Source organism: Entelurus aequoreus, linkage group LG03 (assembly GCF_033978785.1).
Source record: "Entelurus aequoreus isolate RoL-2023_Sb linkage group LG03, RoL_Eaeq_v1.1, whole genome shotgun sequence".
Lineage (NCBI taxonomy): Eukaryota > Metazoa > Chordata > Actinopteri > Syngnathiformes > Syngnathidae > Entelurus > Entelurus aequoreus.
The window spans coordinates 87773543-87794213 of NC_084733.1; the positions used below are offsets into that span (position 1 = coordinate 87773543).

The 20671-nt window shown below is 39.4% G+C and overlaps 1 protein-coding gene across 5 annotated transcripts in view; it reads left to right on the forward strand.

The window, feature by feature from the left end:
- LOC133647038 (uncharacterized) overlaps positions 1 to 20671 on the forward strand; it is a 113609-nt gene that overhangs the window by 26300 nt on the left and 66638 nt on the right. For 2 of the 5 annotated variants that reach the window (XR_009825417.1, XM_062043090.1), the window contains exons 3-5: positions 14872 to 15000; positions 19660 to 19766; positions 19837 to 19951. Coding sequence is in view for 4 of the 5 variants with exons in the window: in XM_062043090.1 (XP_061899074.1) it covers positions 14872 to 15000; positions 19660 to 19766; positions 19837 to 19951 (351 nt within the window). In the remaining variant the exon portion in view is untranslated. Of the gene's footprint in view, positions 1 to 3401; positions 3524 to 14871; positions 15001 to 19659; positions 19767 to 19836; positions 19952 to 20671 lie in introns of those variants that run through there. The other 3 variants (XM_062043092.1, XM_062043093.1, XM_062043091.1) reach the window with 3 other exon arrangements.

Genomic DNA, 20671 nt, shown 5'->3' on the forward strand with positions numbered 1-20671 from the left:
TGACATTCGGGTCACTCAAACCTTCCAAAGGCCTCGGTGACCGCCAGTTGTATTTGTCGGCAAATATTTATTTTGAGACACGTTGCAGTGGAGCTGCCACGCTTGGTTCAGGTGGACCAGCTCAAGGTCCAGATGACAGAACAAGGGGGCATGTTGATCCTGTACTCAGAATCTACATCTCGGAGATTTGCTTTTTTAGCTTCTGCCTTTAATCAAACCCTAATAATGCGGAAAAAGCAGAGCAGTCAAAGGTGCTCAGTTAAAATGCAAAATATTACGATTTTCATGTTTAGGAATGAGATTGCGGATCTCTGGTAGGATCTTTTTCACACACACACACTCACGCACACACACACACACACACACACACACACACACACACACACACACACACACACACACACACACACACACACACACACACACACACACACACACACACAGGGACATGCACTTGATTATAGAGGGGCAGGGGCTCAAAGTCAGAAAAGGGCAGGAATTTTTTTTTTTTGTCCTTTACACAATATGGAAATTAATGTCAAATTAAATTTGCTAATAGGAAGCTAACTACTTAGCTGTGTGTCCTTTGTAGGTAAAAGTGATTGCCATTTCTTTTGTGTCAACAAATTATGGTCATAATGAGTTAATTCACATGATCATAGGCTTGGAAGACATGAAAAGCAACAAAACACTGGTTTATTATTAGGCTATTTATTGTTAAAGATAAGCACTTTAGTATTGAACATTGAACAGTGCAACATGAACTTTGAAAAAAAATACAAAAATAAATACCCAAATGGAAAAAACTTCAATGTGAAAATCTGTCCTTCTTCCCTTAACTTGATGAAAACACCATCAAGTTGTAACTTATGGTCTATCTCACTTAATGCAACTGAAACGCAATACAGGGCCAAAAATATGGACCAGGGGCCAGTAGAGGGCTGTATCCTTTCTTTTTTTGGCATTGTGCTGCAGGCATAATCAACATGAATCAAGTTTAAATACAGACGGTAATATTCCTAACAGATAACCTACATCTTATATCCCCAGAATGCTGAAATTATTATTATTATTATTAATAATAATAATAATTATTATTATTATCATTATCATTGTTCTTCTTATTTTTATTGTTATTATTATCATTATTATCATTATTATTTTGTTAACCCACACAGTAATAGCAAAGTTACAATAACCTTATATCTAAAACTCTACTGTGAGAGAAATGTGATCCGCCGTAAACACAGTGCATTTTATTTTGAAAATTAACCCGGTGTTTTATTTTGTATTTTGTACATTACTTCCTGTCCCGCATGATCCGCTCTGCTCTGTGCGGACTTGATGCGCCGTGCTCCGAGTCCGGCAAAAACAGAAGCTGACACATTGACTAATAGAATAATACAGTGTTTTTCTGCAATATTACCCATATTAGATGCTGAATAAGTGGACGGCGACTAGACCATAACTCACAGCTTCAAGTTGCTCCACTGTCACGTCTCAGGGGCGCAGTAACTTGGCTCTCTCTCCTCTCACTTACTCACTCACTTGCCCTCTCTCTCTCCCTCTCACTTGCTCTCTCTGGCGGAAGCGGCAGGCTCAAACAACCCGGTATTACAAGAAAACGTGGAGTTTTTGTACCGCTGTTTTTTTTTAATTTATTTATTTTTTTACATCCCTGACAGGAATTTATTAATGTTGTTTAAAGAAAAAAAAAAGAAAAAAAAACACACACACACACAGGCAGAGGGCACTTTTTAAGACGAGGCAAAAAAGGGCAGGGGCTCAGGCACCCATAGGGCCCTATGTGTGCACGTGCCTGCACACACACACACACACACTCACGCACACAGGCATGCACGCACACAAACACACGCACGCACACACACACCCACACACACACACACACACACTCACACGCACACATACACAAACACTCACGCATACACACACACACAAACACACACAAACACACACACACACACATGCACAAACACTCACGCATACACACACACACAAACACACACGCGCACACATGCACAAACACTCACGCATACACACACACCCAAACACACACACGCACACATGCACAAACACTCACGCATACACACACACACAAACACACACTCACGCACACGGGCATGCACGCACACAAACACACGCACGCACACACACACACGCACGCATGCACACACACTGGCACGCACGCACACACTCACACTTACACGCACACATGCACAAACACACACGTATACACACGCAAACGCACACATGCACGCACACAAACACGCACACACATGAATGCACGCACACACACAGGCACGCACGCACACACTCAAATACACGCGCACAAACGCACACGCATGCACACAAACACACAAACACACGCACGCACACACACACACACAAACACACACACACAGATTTGTATATATATATATATATATATATATATATATATATATATATATATATATATATATATATATATATATATATATACAGATTTTTTTGGGTGACAAAATTAAATATATATATATATATATATATATAAAACAGATTTTTTGGGGTGACAAAATTTAAAAAAATAAAATAAATAAATATATATATATATATATATATATATATATATATATATATATATATATATATATATATATATATATATATATATATATATATATATATATATATTACATTTTGTCATATATATCAGTGGTTCCCAACCACCGTTTTTTGTTGTTTTTGAATTAAATCAACATAAAAAACACAAGATACACTTACAATTAGTGCACAAACCCAAAAAACCTCCCTCCCCCATTCACACTCATTCACACAAAAGGGTTGTTTCTTTCTGTTATTAATATTTCTGGTTCCTACATTATATATCAATATAGATCAATACAGTCTGCAGGGATACAGTCCGCAAGCACATATGATTGTATTTTTTTATGACAAAAAAACCCCAAACAAAACCCCGCCCCTCGGTCCGTAGGACAAATTTTCAAGCGTTGACCGGTCCGCAGCTACAAAAAGGTTGGGGACCACTGCTATATATATATTTAATTTTGTCACCCCAAAAAATCTGTTATATATATATATATATATATATATATATATATATATATATATATATATATATATATATATATATATATATATATATATATATATATATATATATATATATATATATATATATATATATATATATATACATATATATGTACAGATTTTTTGGGGTGACAAAATTAAATATATATATATATATATAATTTAATATTTAACACAAATCTGTTGTGTTCAAGAACATCCTGATTAATACGCGTTGCCTTTAAGAGCAGACAATATTGTGTTGACTACATTACCCACAATTCCCCTCGCCGGGTCCCTCGGCTTAGTGGCGCGTCAAATCCGCTAGCTTGAGTTGTCCGTCAGCTCTCCGGGCCAAAGATGTCCCACTGGTCCCCGCAGGGCTTAGACACCAACAACCGGAGGAGGAGGCCGCTTGAACAAACTCAGGGTGAGCCAGAAAGTAACTCCACTGGCGAACGACAAACTCTACGAAATATAAAGAATATTACCACACTTTCAGCGGTCATGCGCAACACAACCTGTTTACCTTGTCATCGTGCTAATGTTATTTATAGCTATCTTCATTACAACACGACAAGTGCACAAATATCACTTACGTCTATTCATTTTTATAGCTAGCTGAGAAAACATACATGTCAACACATGTTTATTTCTAAAAAAAAAAAAATGTATTAAAAATTAAAACTTTGTGCACATAAATAATCAGCGAATCTTTACTATACTGTGCGTTTATTTTCTGTATGGTCCATGTTAGTCACTTCCATCCATTTTCTACCGCTTGTCCCTTTCGGTGTCGCACTGTGTTTGATAATAATATGTCTGATATAATAAGTTACGTCTTTGTTAACAATAATGTGTTTTTCTACAACTACAATGAATGGTAGGTACAGACTGAATGGTAACCGTGTAGAGCACAGGTATCAAACTCAGGGGCCCCGTGAAAAGAATCTTTACAGGGCCCCCTGTATTATAATTTCATCATCATTAGGGGCCTCTCTGGGCCTCCCTCCATCATGGGCCCCTAGAATCCGTCTCCTTTACCCCCCCTTTTTGGCGCCCCTGATCAAACTCAAGGCCCTGGGGCCAGATTTGGCCCGCCACATTATTTCATATCAGTGTTTTTCAACCACTGAGGCCAAGGGGCGGGGGGAAAAACTCATAGCCATAGCACACATAAGCATGTGTGTAAGAGGGAAACATCAAAGAATACAAAGGACATTAGCTGATGCGATCAGTAGGGATGATGTTTGATAAGAAATTATCGATTTCGAGCCTATTATCGAACCGATTCCTTATCGATTCTCTTATCGAGTCCAGATAGGTTGTTGTATATGGAAAGAAACACAATATATGGTTTAACAAAAGCTCACTTTTATTATATAAGGAAAAAATCTAATCTAATAAATAAATAAATATTGACTGTTACACCCCTAAAAAAATAAATTAAAATAAATAAATATTAACTGTTGTTACCCAAAGTATATTAAGTGGGATTTTTCAGAAAAACAAATATATACAGTAACACAAAAACAACCTGTCTCTGTGATCACTATAGGTGTATAAATAATAATATAGTGTTAAATAAAATCAGTCCCTTGGGCACAAAACTGAAAATAATACAGCTCTCCAAAAAGTGCACTTCTGCTGCTATTGGAACATAACTGTTTGTTATGATGCTTTGACAATTTTGCACTTTATTTCTTTATTGAAAGGAAAATTCTATGAAGAGAAAAGTTGTTTGCAAATGTGGTTACCATGCTACAAAATGAAAAGTTAAAGCTAAAAAAAGAAGTACACTTTATTGAGTTAACATTATTTCTTTATAGGGGGAAAGATGGGATGTTATGAGCTAGGGAATATAACAACTACACTACCCAGCATGCAACGGGAGTGACGAGCATGCTCGGTAGCCCCGAAAAGTGTTGTTGCATGTCGCCACCCGGCAGCTAAGAATGAGGTTATGAGCACGCTGTGAAAGTAAACGTCAAGAACTCAGCCAACACGCCTCGTCTGCATTATTTATAATTAGACAGACAACGCATATACAGTCTGATTTTGTTTTGTTTACAAGGAAAGAAAAACAAAAGTTAAAAAAGGGAGATATATGTTGTATATATGTATGAGCTGCGGTTGCTTTAAGAACGTTGCGACAGCTGCCGTAAAGGAGGTGCGTTGCTAGCCTGGTTGCTATGTTTCAGATTGGTCGTAAAAGTGTTGGTCATGTGTTTGTACCCTGCTCAAATCTCTCAGTAAAGTTATTCATTGGATTATACCTTTTGTTTTGAACTTTATTACACCTTGGAGCGCCTATCTGCGCCTAATGACTGAGCTACGTGACGTCATTTCTTGTGATGTGCCACAGGGCATTTCTTGTCGGGACGGGATTCGAATAAAGAACCAACTCTTTTTCTTTACTATAGTGGTCTCAATAACGGGTACCGGTTCTCAAAAAGGGATTCGAGTCCGAGGACTCTGTTCTTTTCTTATCGAACAACCGGGAAAATCGGTTTCGAGTATCATCCCTAGCAACCAGACAGTTCTACATACAGCTACAAAAGTAAAAACAACAAAAAGTGTGAAAATAAAAAGAATATAAAAACACTGCAAAAAGTCAGTGTTCAAAAACAAGAAAAAAAATTAGGGGTATTTTATTTGAACTAAGCAAAATTATCTGCCAATAGAACAAGAAAATTTGGCTTGTCAAGACTTTCCAAAACAAGTAAAATTAGCTAACTTCAATGAACCCAAAAATACCTTAAAATAAGTATATTCTCACTAATAACAAGTGCACTTTTCTTGGTAGAAAAAAACCCAAAAACCTTTTTGTTCAATATGTTGAAAAATATTCTTAAATGAAGTAAATGCTAGTGCCATTATCTTGACATAATGATATGCGCTCGGCATTACATTTCTTGAAACCAGCAAACTTATACTAAAAACTGATTTATTGTTCTTAATGGAAAGGCAACAAGGCAACCGCTTGTTACTCTCGGGGTCTCCTAGCCGCTCAGGCAAATCACACGGTCTAAAATTGCATTTTTCCATCGATAACATGACATCATCATGCCAAGTGCCTGCTCTTTCAGTCAATTAGTGCGCATATATACAGCCCGGCCCCCGGCCAAAAATGATATCTCTTGAACTGCATTCTAGTCCGTCACTCTAACGTTCCTCATCCACGAATCTTTCAGCCTCGCTCAAATTAATGGGGTAATCGTCACTTTCTCGCTCCGAATATCTCTCGCTCCATGTAAACAACGGGGAATTGTGAGCAGCACTACCGCTTGTGACGTCACGCTACTTCCGGTAGGGGCAAGGTTTTTTTTTTATCAGCGAGCAAAAGTTGCGAACTTTATCGTCGATTTTCTCTACTAAATCCTTTCAGCAAAAATATGGCAATATCGCGAAATGATCAAGTATGACACAGAATGGATCTGCTATTCCCGTTTAAATAAAAAAAATTCATTTCAGTAGGCCTTTAATGATGCAGTTACATTATTATATCAACTATCAGAGACAGAAACTCTTCATTTAACATAATGTCCTTTTTTGCTGCTTCAACACAGCTCAATCAACACAGAAAAAGGTCAAGTGAAATAACAGACAGACAGGGCTTTGCTGTCCGTAACACACACACACACCTAAAACCTTTCACTGCGCTTTCTGTCGCGAAACGTCACAAACATTTAAGTGACATTTTTACACGTGCACTCATGAACGTCAAAATGGGAAATAAAAAACAAAAAAGGGAAGCAGCCCAATTGTCGGTTGCAAGAGTGAGGAGTGTGCAAGATTGTCTCATGAAAGCAACGAAAACAAAGACTGCATTGAAGGGCCAGGTTATGAAATGAATGTTTTAGATTGATTGATTGGGACTTTTATTAGTAGATTGCACAGTACAGTACATATTCCGTACAATTGACCACTAAATGGTAACACCCGAATACGTTTTTCAACTTGTTTAAGTCGGGGTCCACGTAATCAATTCATGGTACAAATATGTCCTGTGGTAAGTCACGCTTTTAGAGCCTCTCAAAGGGCTGTAACGGCACGCCATAGTCATGGTTCGGCACGTACCTGGGTTTTAAGGTCACGGTTCGGTTGCTTTTTGATACCGTAACGTAGGGCGGAGCGATGTATCGAGTGATTGATTGATTGATTGAGACTTTTATTAGTAGGTTGCACAGTGAAGTACATATTCCGTACAATTGACCACTAAATGGTAACACCCGAATAAGTTTTTCAACTTGTTTAAGTCGGGGTCCACTTAAATTGATTCATGATACAGATATATACTATCATATATCAATCAATCAATCAATCAATGTTTATTTATATAGCCCTAAATCACAAGTGTCTCAAAGGGCTGTACAAGCCACAACGACATCCTCGGTGTCGAGTGGGTCTGACATAATATTGTGAAAGTCCAACACATCAGCGAAAGTCCAGTCCATGGTGGGGCCAGCGGGAACCATCCCGAGCGGAGACGGGTCAGCAGCGTAGAGATGTCCCCATCTGATGGACAGGCTAGCGGTCCACCCCGGAGCAGAGTAGAAAAGAAAAGAAAAGAAACGGCAGATCAACTGGTCTAAAAAGGGAGTCTATTTAAAGGCTAGAGTATACAAGTGAGTTTTAAGATGAGACTTAAATGCTTCTACTGAGGTAGCATCTCTAACTTTTACCGGGAGGGCATTCCATAGTATTGGAGCCCGAATAGAAAACGCTCTATAGCCCGCAGACTTTTTTTGGGCTCTGGGAATCACTAATAAGCCGGAGTTCTTTGAACGCAGATTTCTTGCCGGGACATATGGTACAATACAATCGTCAAGATAGGCAGGAGCTTGACCGTGTAGTATTTTATACGTAAGTAGTAAAACCTTAAAGTCGCATCTTAGGTGCACAGGAAGCCAGTGCAAGTGAGCCAGTATAGGCGTAATATGATCAAACTTTCTTGTTTTTGTCAAAAGTCTAGCAGCCGCATTTTGTACCTTCTGTAATCTTTTAATGCTAGACATAGGGAGGCCCGAAAATAAAACGTTACAGTAATCGAGACGAGATGTAACGAACGCATGGATAATGATCTCAGCATCGCTTGTGGACAAAATGGAACGAATTTTAGCAATATTACGGAGATGAAAGAAGGCCGTTTTAGTAACACTCTTAATGTGTGACTCAAACGAGAGAGTTGGGTGGAAGATAATACCCAGATTCTTTACCGAGTCGCCTTGTTTAATTGTTTGGTTATCAAATGTTAAGGTGGTATTATTAAATAGATGTTGGTGTTGAGCAGGACCGATAATCAGCATTTCCGTTTTCTTAGCGTTGAGTTGCAAAAAGTTAGCGGACATCCATTGTTTAATTTCATTAAGACACGCCTCCAGCTGACTACAATCCGGCGTGTTGGTCAGCTTTAGGGGCATGTAGAGTTGAGTGTCATCAGCATAACAGTGAAAGCTAACACCGTATTTGCGTATAATGTCACCTAGCGGCAGCATGTAAATACTAAAGAGTGCAGGGCCAAGAACTGAACCCTGGGGAACTCCGCACGTTACCTTAACATAGTCCGAGGTCACATTGTTATGGGAGACACACTGCATCCTGTCAGTAAGATAAGAGTTAAACCAAGACAAGGCTAAGTCTGACATACCAATACGCGTTTTGATACGCTCTAATAAAATATTATGATCAACAGTATCGAAAGCGGCGCTAAGATCAAGAAGCAGCAACATAGATGACGCATCAGAATCCATCGTTAGCAATAGATCATTAGTCATTTTTGCGAGGGCTGTCTCCGTAGAGTGATTTGCCCTGAAACCGGATTGAAAAGGTTCACAGAGATTGTTAGTCACTAAGTGTTCATTTAGCTGCTGTGCGACAATTTTTTCGAGAATTTTCGAGATAAACGGTAGGTGGGACACCGGCCGGTAGTTCACCATGAGGTCAGGATCGAGGTTAGGTCTTTTGAGTAGAGGATGAATAACCGCTTTTTTGAATGCTAGAGGAACAGTACCAGAGGAAAGTGATAGGTTTATAATATTTAACACTGATGGACCTAATAAAACAAAAAGCATAATACAGTCATCACACAAGATAATCACAATGAATTATTTATATTATTTACAATCAGGGTTGTGGAGGGGGGGGTAGGATATGGACATCAAGTAGTGGACATAGAGAGAGAGAGAGAGAGAGATCAGAAGGCATAAGAAAAAGAAAAAGTATCTGCATTTGATTGTTTACATTTGATTATTAGCAATCCGGGGAGGGTGTTAGTTTAGGGTTGTAGCTGCCTGGAGGTGAACTTTTATTGCGGTTTTGAAGGAGGATAGAGATGCCCTTTCTTTTATACCTGTTGGGAGCGCATGTTAAGACCTTTGTTAGTTCGGAATCTGGGTTTAACGTGGTTAGTGGAGTTTTTAAGATATATCGATATATTTTTAAACAAGATATGAATGAAAAAACATCGTAATATCGATATCATTTTTGTTCACATTACAATGACCAAACACCGCTATTAAACTCCTCCCCTTCCTCCTTACAAGATATGATTGTCGTCCCCCCCCCAAACTAGTAAGTAAAAACGCCAACTTCTGCACACCTGCCAACAACTACGGTTTTTGATCATCCATTCCGGTTTACGACTGCACTGGTAGAAGACACGGTTTTCATCCGAGTCCATGGTTCTCGCCCGGGAAAGGGTGGAGTGCCATCTCCAAGTTGGGGAGGAGATCTCGCCCCAAGTGGAGGAGTTCAAGTACCTCGGAGTCTTGTTCACGAGTGAGGGAAGAGTGGATCGTGAGATCGACAGGCGGATCGGTGCGGCGTCTTCAGTAATTGATTGATTGATTGAGACTTTTATTAGTAGGTTGCACAGTGAAGTACATATTCCGTACAATTGACCACTAAATGGTAACACCCGAATAAGTTTTTCAACTTGTTTAAGTCGGGGTCCACTTAAATTGATTCATGATACAGATATATACTATCATATATACTATCATCATAATACAGTCATCACACAAGATAATCACATTGAATTATTTACATTATTTACAATCAGGAGTGTGGAGGGGTGGGGGGGTGGGGGGGGTAGTGGACATAGAGAGAGAGAGAGAGAGAGAGAGAGAGAGAGAGAGAGAGAGAGAGAGAGATCAGAAGGCATAAGAAAAAGAATCTGCATTTGATTGTTTACATTTAATTATTAGCAATCCGGGGAGGGTGTTAGTTTAGGGTTGTAGCTGCCTGGAGGTGAACTTTTATAGCGGTTTTGAAGGAGGATAGAGATGCCCTTTCTTTTATACCTGTTGGGAGCGCATTCCACATTGATGTGGCATAGAAAGAGAATGAGTTAAGACCTTTGTTAGTTCGGAATCTGGGTTTAACGTGGTTAGTGGAGCACCCCCTGGTGTTGTGGTTATGGCGGTCATTTACGTTAAGGAAGTAGTTTGACATGTACTTCGGTATCAGGGAGGTGTAGCGGATTTTATAGACTAGGCGGACTAATGCGGACGCTGTATCGATCCGTTGTGGTGAAGAAGGAGCTGAGCCGGAAGGCAAAGCTCTCAATTTACCAGTCGGTCTACAATCCCATCCTCACCTATGGTCATGAGCTTCGGGTTATGACAGAAAGGACAAGATCACGGGTACAAGCGGCCAAAATGAGTTTCCTCCTCCGGGTTTGGGTCTCTCCCTTAGAGATAGGGTGAGAAGCTCTGTCATCCGGGAGGATCTTAAAGTAAAGCCGCTGCTCCTCCACATGGAGAGGAGCCAGATGAGGTGGTTCGGGCATCTGCTCAGTATGCCACCCGAACGCCTCCCTAGGGAGGTGTTTAGGGCACGTCTGACCGGTAGGAGGCCACGGGGAAGACCCAGGACACGTTGGGAAGACTATGTCTCCCGGCTGGCCTGGGAACGCCTCGGGATCCCCCGGGAGGAGCTGGACAAAGTAGCTGGGGAGAAGGGAAGTCTGCGCTTCTCTGCTTAGAATGCTGCCCCCGCGACCCGACCTCGGACAAGCGGAAGAAAATGAATAGACGGACGGATAACTTAAAAATCGAAGCTACGTAGCTTGACTACATTTCCCCAGCAGCTTCGCTATTTCTTAAACAAGTAGCGATTTCCGTAGCTTAGCTATTTTTAGACCCATGTAGCGGTTAGCTAAGCTACATGCTACTAAAGAAGAGAGAGGGAGAACTGGACTAGTGCAACTCCACAGGCACATATACGGGAAATATCAATGTGTGGAAGTGGCTTCCTAGCAGCTCCACTGTAGACACGGCACAAGAGCCAAGCGTGCAGGTTTAACAAAGTTTTAATGGTTTTAACAAGATTTTTAAAAATGTGTTTTTCGGCATGACGGGACGTTGCCGCCACTCCCAATCCTCTCTGCTCCTCGCTGCTCACTGTTAAAGACAACAGATGATTAGATTAACACGTACCACCCGTGAAATCAAATCACCTGCCAGCTGTGTCTCGCCGTCAGCACATGCCCCGCCCCTGCCCGCTAGTGCTCGTCCTCAGTAACCATGGACAGCGGCGGTGACTTTTGCTCCTGCAGACGCGCTGATCGCACTTTCCCTCCACACAATGATTGGTTGTTTTACGTATAAGAAAATCTGTCATTGGTTGGTTGTTTGCTATGGTGAGTCACCATTGGTTAAGAGTAGGGCAAGACATTAAGGACAGGCCAATCAGAGGCAAGATAGGGCGGGTCATTGAACCAGGAAGGGAAATCACAACAGACATCCCAAATGACGACGAGAAAAGAGAATATTCAAGCGAAATGTGCGACCAAGTGAGGAAGATCATAGCCGCACAATTAAGTCGAGTCACTTACTTGGCGCTGACCACTTCTAGTAGGACCACTGAAGCGTACGTGTGAGACAGACCATTACATCGTCGACTGGGAATTAAAAAGTGCCTGCCTGCAAATGTATTTTTTTTTTTTTATCGGAGTTTGACACATGAATGACTGAGCATTTCACTAGTCCGTGGCTTAGTGGTTAGAGTGTCCGCCCTGAGGTCGGTAGGTTGTGAGTTCAAACCCCAGCCGAGTCATAATAATAATAATTAGAGATGTCCGATAATATCGGCTTGCCGATATCATCGGCCGATAAATGCTTTAAAATGTAATATCGGAAATTGTCTGTATCGTTTTTTTTATTACCGGTATCACGTTTTTTTTGTTTTTATTAAATCAACATAAAAAACACAAGATACACTTACAATTAGTGCACCAACCCAAAAAACCTATTCCCCCATTTACACTCATTCACACAAAAGGGTTGTTTCTTTCTGTTATTAATATTCTGGTTCCTACATTATATATCAATATCAGTGTTTCCCACACATTCATTTATTTGTGGCGGCCCGCCATGAAAGAATTACGTCCGCCACAAATAAAACATTTTTGTCCTGTCCAGCTTCTCAGGCAAATCATATAGTTGATGTAGATGCCCATATAGGCTGTTCAGATTTACTTTACAAAAGAGAAGTGTAGGATACTTCTCTTGTTGCCTTATTTGTATTTGACCACTACTGTTTTCTGTTTATTTGTTACTGACTGTGGCAGGACACCTCTGCCTCTGTTTCACTTTATGTTGCTGGTAAATAATATGGTTGTAGTAGTAGGCTAAAGTTAAATTATTTAGTATGCACTAATTAAAGGGGCAGAGCTTTAAGAGACATTTTAGCTTTTATATTTTATAAGATATATTTTTTGTAAGAACCACAATTAATAAATATATTTCAGTGAATAACTTATTGTTCAAATCTGTATATAAATATGTACATAAAGTGTTGTAATTATATTGTAAAATGGATGGATGGATGGACGTTTAAAACAAAACTGTTGTTATTAATTAGTAAGTATACATTTTTTGAGCCTTTTTAGAGAAAATCATGTCATTGTAGTGAATTATGCAAATTACTCGATGATGTCATGGTGACCACGCCCATAGCCACGCCCCCATAGCCACAAGTATCTTGGCAGTTTATGGGAAACGCTGAATATATATCAATACAGTCTGCAAGGGATACAGTCCGTAAGCACACATGATTGTGCGTGCTTCTGCTCCACTAATAGTACTAACCTTTAACAGTTAATTTGACTCATTTTCATTCATTACTAGTTTCTATGTAACTGTTTTTATATTGTTTTACTTTCTTTTTTATTCAAGAAAATGTTTTTAATTTATTTATCTTATTTTTATTTAAAATGACCTTATCTTCACCATACCTGGTTGTCCAAATTAGGCATAATAATGTGTTAATTCCACGACTGTATATATCGGTATCGGTTGATATCGGTATCGGTAATTAAGAGTTTGACAATATCGGAATATAGGATATCGGCAAACAGGCCATTATCGGACATCCCTAATAATAATGAATTTCATTTATGCACTTTTCATTTAAATAAATGGTAAAGTGCGACAATACAAACAAATATTTTGAACAATAAAAGATACAATAGTAAGACTAAAACACAATCAGTGAAGCAGAAGAAACACCAAACATGCAAAGTAGTGGGTTGTCTAACAGCGTGTTTATTTATTTCACTTATTTAAAAAAACAAGTCAAGAGTTCCGTGTGTACTTTCTGAGCACATTCAAAAGTACCGTGACAACAATGATAATCTTGGTGACAAAAACCGTATTGTGAAATGTTCATATTGTTACATATCTCTGATACCTTTTAAATAAACAGAAAATAGTAGGTCATATTTTTGTACTGAAGTGTAATTAATGAGATAGGCTCCAGCACCCCCCGCGACCCCAAAAGGGACAAGCGGTAGACAATGAATGGATGGACAAAGCAATAAGATATGATTTAAAAACAAAAAGTACAATTTTTTACATAAAAAGTTAGTATTTTGTCTAAAGTGTCCCAACAGTTAGAAAATGGCCCTCTCAGTAAATGATCAATTCAACAGGGTCTGGTAAGTCTTTGTGATCCGTTTCAGCTGTAAATAACTGCTCAAAGAATACATGTCAATCAATCAATCAAAGAGGCCTAGTGGTTAGAGTGTCCGCCCTGAGATGGGTAGGTCGTGAGTTCAAACCCCGGCCGAGTCATACCAAAGACTATAAAAATGGGAGCCGTTACCTCCCTGCTTGGCACTCAGCATCAAGGCTTGGAATTGGGGATTAAATCACCAAAAATGGGTCCCGGGTGCGGCCACCGCTGCTGCCCACTCCTCCCCTCACCTCCCAGGGGGTGAACAAGGGTGATGGGTCAAATGCAGAGGACAAATTTCACCACACCTAGTGTGTGTGTGAGACAATCATTGGCACTTTAACTTTAACTTAACTTCATGGAAGCTGCTTTTATACCCAATCAGCCTGTGGGATGTTCCAAATAAGTGTTTGATGAGCATTCCTCAACTTTCTCAGTCTTTTTTGCCACTTGTGCCAGCTTTTTTGAAACATGTTGCAGGCATCAAATACCAAATGAGCTAATATTTGCAAAAAATAACAACGTTTTCCTGTTGGAACCTTAAAATATCTTGTTTTTGCAGTCTATTCAATCGAATATAGGTTGAAAGGGATTAGTTTTTATTTACCATTTACACAACGTGCCAACTTCACTGGTTTTGGGTTTTGTACATGCTGGGATACAGTAAAGAGTGTGAGTAAATAAACAACATTTTGCACTGGTGAGTGAGTACTTTTACTTTATTTAGTTGTATTATACAGTAGTTAAGCTGTCTTTTTAGTGGCAAACAAACTGGATTTCAAAAAAGGACGATGTGATGTTATATTTGTGGTGTTGCAGACGCTCCAGGAGAGCGACATGACGACCAGGCGGAGGACGAGGATGGACACGCCCACGAGTACAACACAGCAGAGTCCACACACCAGTGTCGCACCCTGTACACCGCCAAATGTATGTCTGCACGTACCTGTGAGTACAGCCACACTCATGTCAACGTCACGTAGGGCTGGGCTATAATTGGTTGTTTTTTTGGGGAGGCGTGGCTCGGTTAGTAGAGCCAGCAACTTGAGGGTTCCAGGTTCGATCCTCGTCACTGCCGTTGAGTCCTCGGGCAAGACACTTGACCCACCTGCTCCCCAGTGCCTGCCACGCTGGTTTGAACGTTGCTTATATTTGTAGATGTTGGGTTTCACTATGTAAAGCACTTTGAGTTTATAGAGAAAAGCGCTATATAAATAATATTCACTTCACTTTCAAATAGGGATGTCCGATAATATCGGCCTGCCGATATTATCGGCCGATAAATGCGTTAAAATGTAATATCGGAAATTATCGGTATCGGTTTTTTTATTATCTGTATCGTTTTTTTATTATTATTATTATTATTTTATTATTATTAAATCAACATAAAAAACACAAGATACACTTACAATTAGTGCACCAACCCAAAAAACCTCCCTCCCCCCATTTCTTTCTGTTATTAATATTCTGGTTCCTACATTATATATCAATATATATCAATACAGTCTGCAAGGGATACAGTCCGTAAGCACACATGATTTTGCGTGCTGCTGGTCCACTAATAGTACTAACCTTTAACAGTTAATTCTACTCATTTTCATTAATTACTAGTTTCTATGTAACTGTTTTTATATTGTTTTACTTTCTTTTTTATTCAAGAAAATGTTTTTAATTTAGTTATCTTATTTTGTTATTTTTTTTAAAAAGTACCTTATCTTCACCATACATGGTTGTCCAAATTAGGCATAATAATGTGTTAATTCCACGACTGCATATATCGGTTGATATCGGTATCGGTTGATATCGGTATCGGTAATTAAAGAGTTGGACAATATCGTATATCTGCAAAAAGCCATTATCGGACATCCCTACTTTCAAAAATGGATGGAAATGGAACAAAATTGGGGAGAAAAATATAAGCTGACTTTTATTTTCCGTTTTTTTTTTTTTGTTGCAAATAATCCAGTGTTTCCCACACATTCATTTATTTGTGGCGGCCCGCCACGAAATAATTACGTCCGCCACAAATTTAAAAACATTTTTTAACTTTTTATTTTTATTTTTTGTCCTGTCTAGCTTCTCAGGCAAATCATATAGTTGATGTAGATGCCCATATAGGCTGTTCAGATTTACTTTACAAAAGAGAAGTGTAGGATACTTCTCTTGTTGCCTTATTTGTATTTGACCACTACTGTTTTCTGTTTATTTGTTACTGACTGTGGCAGGACACCTCTGCCTCTGTTTCACTTTATGTTGCTGGTAAATAATATGGTTGTAGTAGTAGGCTAAAGTTAAATTATTTAGTATGCACTAATTAAAGGGGCAGAGCTTTAAGAGACATTTTAGCTTTTATATTTTATAAGATATATTTTTTGTAAGAACCACAATTAATAAATATATTTCAGTGAATAACTTATTGTTCAAATCTGTATATAAATATGTACATAAAGTGTTGTAATTATATTGTAAAATAGATGGATGGACGTTTAAAACAAAACTGTTATTATTAATTAGTAAGTATACATTTTTTGAGCCTTTTTAGAGAAAATCATATCACTGTAGTAAATTATGCAAATTACTCGATGATGTCATGGTGACCACGCCCATAGCCACGCCCCCACCGCCACAGGTATCTTGGCAGTTTATGGGAAACACTGTAATCATTAACTTAGAATTTAATGGTTTAAAAGTTGTCACAGGGGCATTTTTACCACTTTGTTACATGGCCTTTCCTTTTAACAACACTCAGTAAAGGTTTGGGAATTTAGGGGACCAATTTTTGAAGCTTTTCAGGTGGAATTTTTCCCCATTCTTGCTTGATGTGCAGCTAAAGTTGTTCAACAGTCCAGGGGTCTCCGTTGTGGTATTTTAGGCTTCATAATGCGCCACACATTTTCAACGGAAGACAGGTCTGGACTACAGGCAGGCCAGTCTAGTACCCGCACTCTTTTACTATGAAGCCACGCTGTTGTAACACGTGGCTTGGCATTATCTTGCTGAAATAAGCAGGGGCGTCCATGATAACGTTGCTTGGATGGCAACATATGTTGCAAAATTCCCCCAAAAAGTTGCAGTTCCCCTTTAACTCCAGACTTTTTCTGTTTGTTTGATATTGTCATTACTGCCGCAAGTGGTGGAAAAGTGTATTACAACTGAGTACTGACGACGGCCGATACGGACGAACCACAGCTGAGACACAGATCATTTTTGGTGGCCCTATTAGGGCTGGACGATATATCCAGTTTGTAAGATATATCGATATATTTTTAAACAAGATATAAATTAAGAAAATATCCTAATATCGATATAATTTATTTCACGTTAAAATTACCAAACGCTGCTTATTTGTTGTATTCCTTGTCCTCCCCCGGTCCCCTTCCATGGGCTACTAAACTACTATAAGAACATCCATGATTGGTTGGTTGTTTACTATGATGAGTCACGATTGGTTAGGGACAGGCCAATCAGAGGCAAGGTAGGGCGGATCATCGAACCAGGAAGGGAAATCACAAAGTGCCTGCCTGCAAATGTATTTTTAGGGTTCGCATGTACCCTGTATAAAGGACTCCCACAGGGAGTCCTTTATACAGGTACAAAGGAACCTATTGAAATTGTAAGGTTGATTATTATTCCGTTCCGCAGCTTTGCACACTACTTTGCCCCCTTAACATGCTTCAAAACTCACCAAATTTTATACACACATAGAAAAACTGGGACAGCACATTTTAGTAAAAAAACCAAACCCCAAATATCTAAATTGCGCTCTAGCGCCCCCTAGGAAAAAAACAAAAACAAACTGCCTGTAACTCCCACTAGGAAGGTCGTAGAGACATGAAACAAAAACCTGTATGTAGGTCTCACTTAGACCTACAATTCATAATTTCACATCCCCGGGCAAAAACCAACAGGAAGTTGGCAATTTCCCCTTAAACACAACAAATGACTAAAAACACTAATTTTTGCCTCTTTGAGCTGTAATTTGACCCCCTTAAAATACTTCAAAACTCACCAAAATTTTTACACACATTGAGACTGGTGGAAATTGCGATCTAAAAAAAAACGAACCCCAAAACTTTGAATAAAACAGAGACAAAACTGCTTCTCAGAGGAAAACACAGACAAAACTGCTTGTAACTTCCGGTAGGAATGTTTTAGAGACATGAAACAAAACCTCTACGTAGGTCTCACTTAGACCTACATTTCATAGATTGAAATCCTTCAGCAAAAATCAACAGGAAGTTTGATATCCCCACTTCAAAACAATTTTTTTTAAAAAAGCGGTCACCAAACATTAAACATTATCTCCTCTGAGCGCGTTTGTCGTTTTGGCTTCAAACTACTACAGGAGAGAGATTGAACCTTTCTGATTAAAAGTTGGCGAAAGCGTTTTAATAAGTGCTACGGTTTTGATTTTACGAGCCTTCAAAGAAAAGAACCACTGTGCCGCAGCACCTAGGAAAAAAACACAGACACAACTTCCTCTAACTCCCAGTACGAATATCGTAGAGACATGAAACAAAAACCTCTATGTAGGTCTCACTCAGGACTACCACTGGACAAAAGTATTGGGACACCTAGGACTAGCACCAGCCAAAATGCGGACCCGACCAACGCTGCTTGCAGCTTTAATTTGATCTGAGTTTGATACATTTTGTATTATTTGCACATCTATGTTATTTATTTTACGTACAAAGAATATTTTTCTATTTTATTTATGTTATGTACACTACCGTTCAAAAGTTTGGGGTCACCCAAACAATTTTGTGGAATAGCCTTCATTTCTAAGAACAAGAATAGACTGTCGAGTTTCAGATGAAAGTTCTCTTTTTCTGGCCATTTTGAGCGTTTAATTGACCCCACAAATGTGATGCTCCAGAAACTCAATCTGCTCAAAGGAAGGTCAGTTTTGTAGCTTCTGTAACGAGCTAAACTGTTTTCAGATGTGTGAACATGATTGCACAAGGGTTTTCTAATCATCAATTATCCTTCTGAGCCAATGAGCAAACACATTGTACCATTAGAACACTGGAGTGATAGTTGCTGGAAATGGGCCTCTATACACCTATGTAGATATTGCACCAAAAAGCAGACATTTGCAGCTAGAATAGTCATTTACCACATTAGCAATGTATAGAGTGTATTTCTTTAAAGTTAAGACTAGTTTCAAGTTATCTTCATTGAAAAGTACAGTGCTTTTCCTTCAAAAATAAGGACATTTCAATGTAACCCCAAACTTTTGAACGGTAGTGTAATTCTGTGCTACTTAAACAGTTTATTTTCTGTGCTGTTAATACCCATCTTGACTAACTGGGTTAATAAAAGTACAGTACAGTTGTCATTCACTTCAATTTTACTGACTATCGCTAAAAAATGAATATCTTTATATGTAGGGATGATGTTCGAAAACCGGTTCTCCCGACAGTCTCTTCTCTTGACAGTCTAAAAGTAGCATGTCTTCCTTGACTTGTTATTTTTGCAGATTTATGCTTTTATATGTATGTTGTATAGAAATTGTGAATTGAACCGCAGTCGCATTTTTGTAGGGAAAAATCGAAATTAGTTTATTTTTCAAAATGGTGCAGCCCTAACGTCACGTCACTCACTCAGGTCCAAGCCACCACGCTCGTGACGACAGCTGGGAGGAGATCCAAAGCATAAGAACCATCAGAGCGGAGAACGAAGTGGAAGCCAACAAGCTGGTCAACAACTACAGGGTAAGATTATCTACGGATCAGCGTCCAAACTTTTATCGCCGATTACGTGTTGGTTTTTCTGTGTCTTCAGTTTGGCTTCAGAAAATGGAAGAGCCACGTGACGGAGCGTCCTTTTAAAGACCGGTCAGAGGTCGTGAAGGAGCTTTACTCGGAGCTAAACGTGGTCAAGCCTCTCACTGGTCCAGGTAAGTAAGCACTGATGCAGCCTTTCAGAGTTGCTGTTCTGTATTGACTTTCCTCGCATGGATGTCCAAACTTAAAGCTGGAGACCTAATATACGCATTTTCTATTGGATTTTTGAACTCCTACAGAGCAGCTACACACACTTACCGTATTTTCCAGACTATAAGGTGCACTTGAAATCCTTTTTTTCCCCGCAAAACTCGACAGTGCGCCTTATAGCCTGGTGCGCCTAATGTAGGGAACACGTTTGGCTGAGCTTACCCACCTCAAAGCAATTTTATTTGGTACATCGTGTAATGATAAGTGTGACCAGTAGATGGCATTCAGACATAAGAGATACATAAAGGTTCAGTGGCCACGGATGAAGCGCTGAATTGAAGATCGGTTGGGGACGTCTCTGCGCTGCTGACCTGTCTCCGCTCGGGATGGTCTCCTGCTGGACCCACTATGGACTGGACTCTCACTGTTATGTTAGATCCACTATGGACTGGACTCTCACACTATTATGTTACATCCACTATGGACTGGACTCTCACACTATTATGTTACATCCACTATGGACTGGACTCTCACTATTATGTTAGATCCACTATGGACTGGACTCTCTCTATTATGTTAGATCCACTATGGACTGGACTCTCACACTATTATGTTACATCCACTATGGACTGGACTCTCACTATTATGTTAGATCCACTATGGACTGGACTCTCTCTATTATG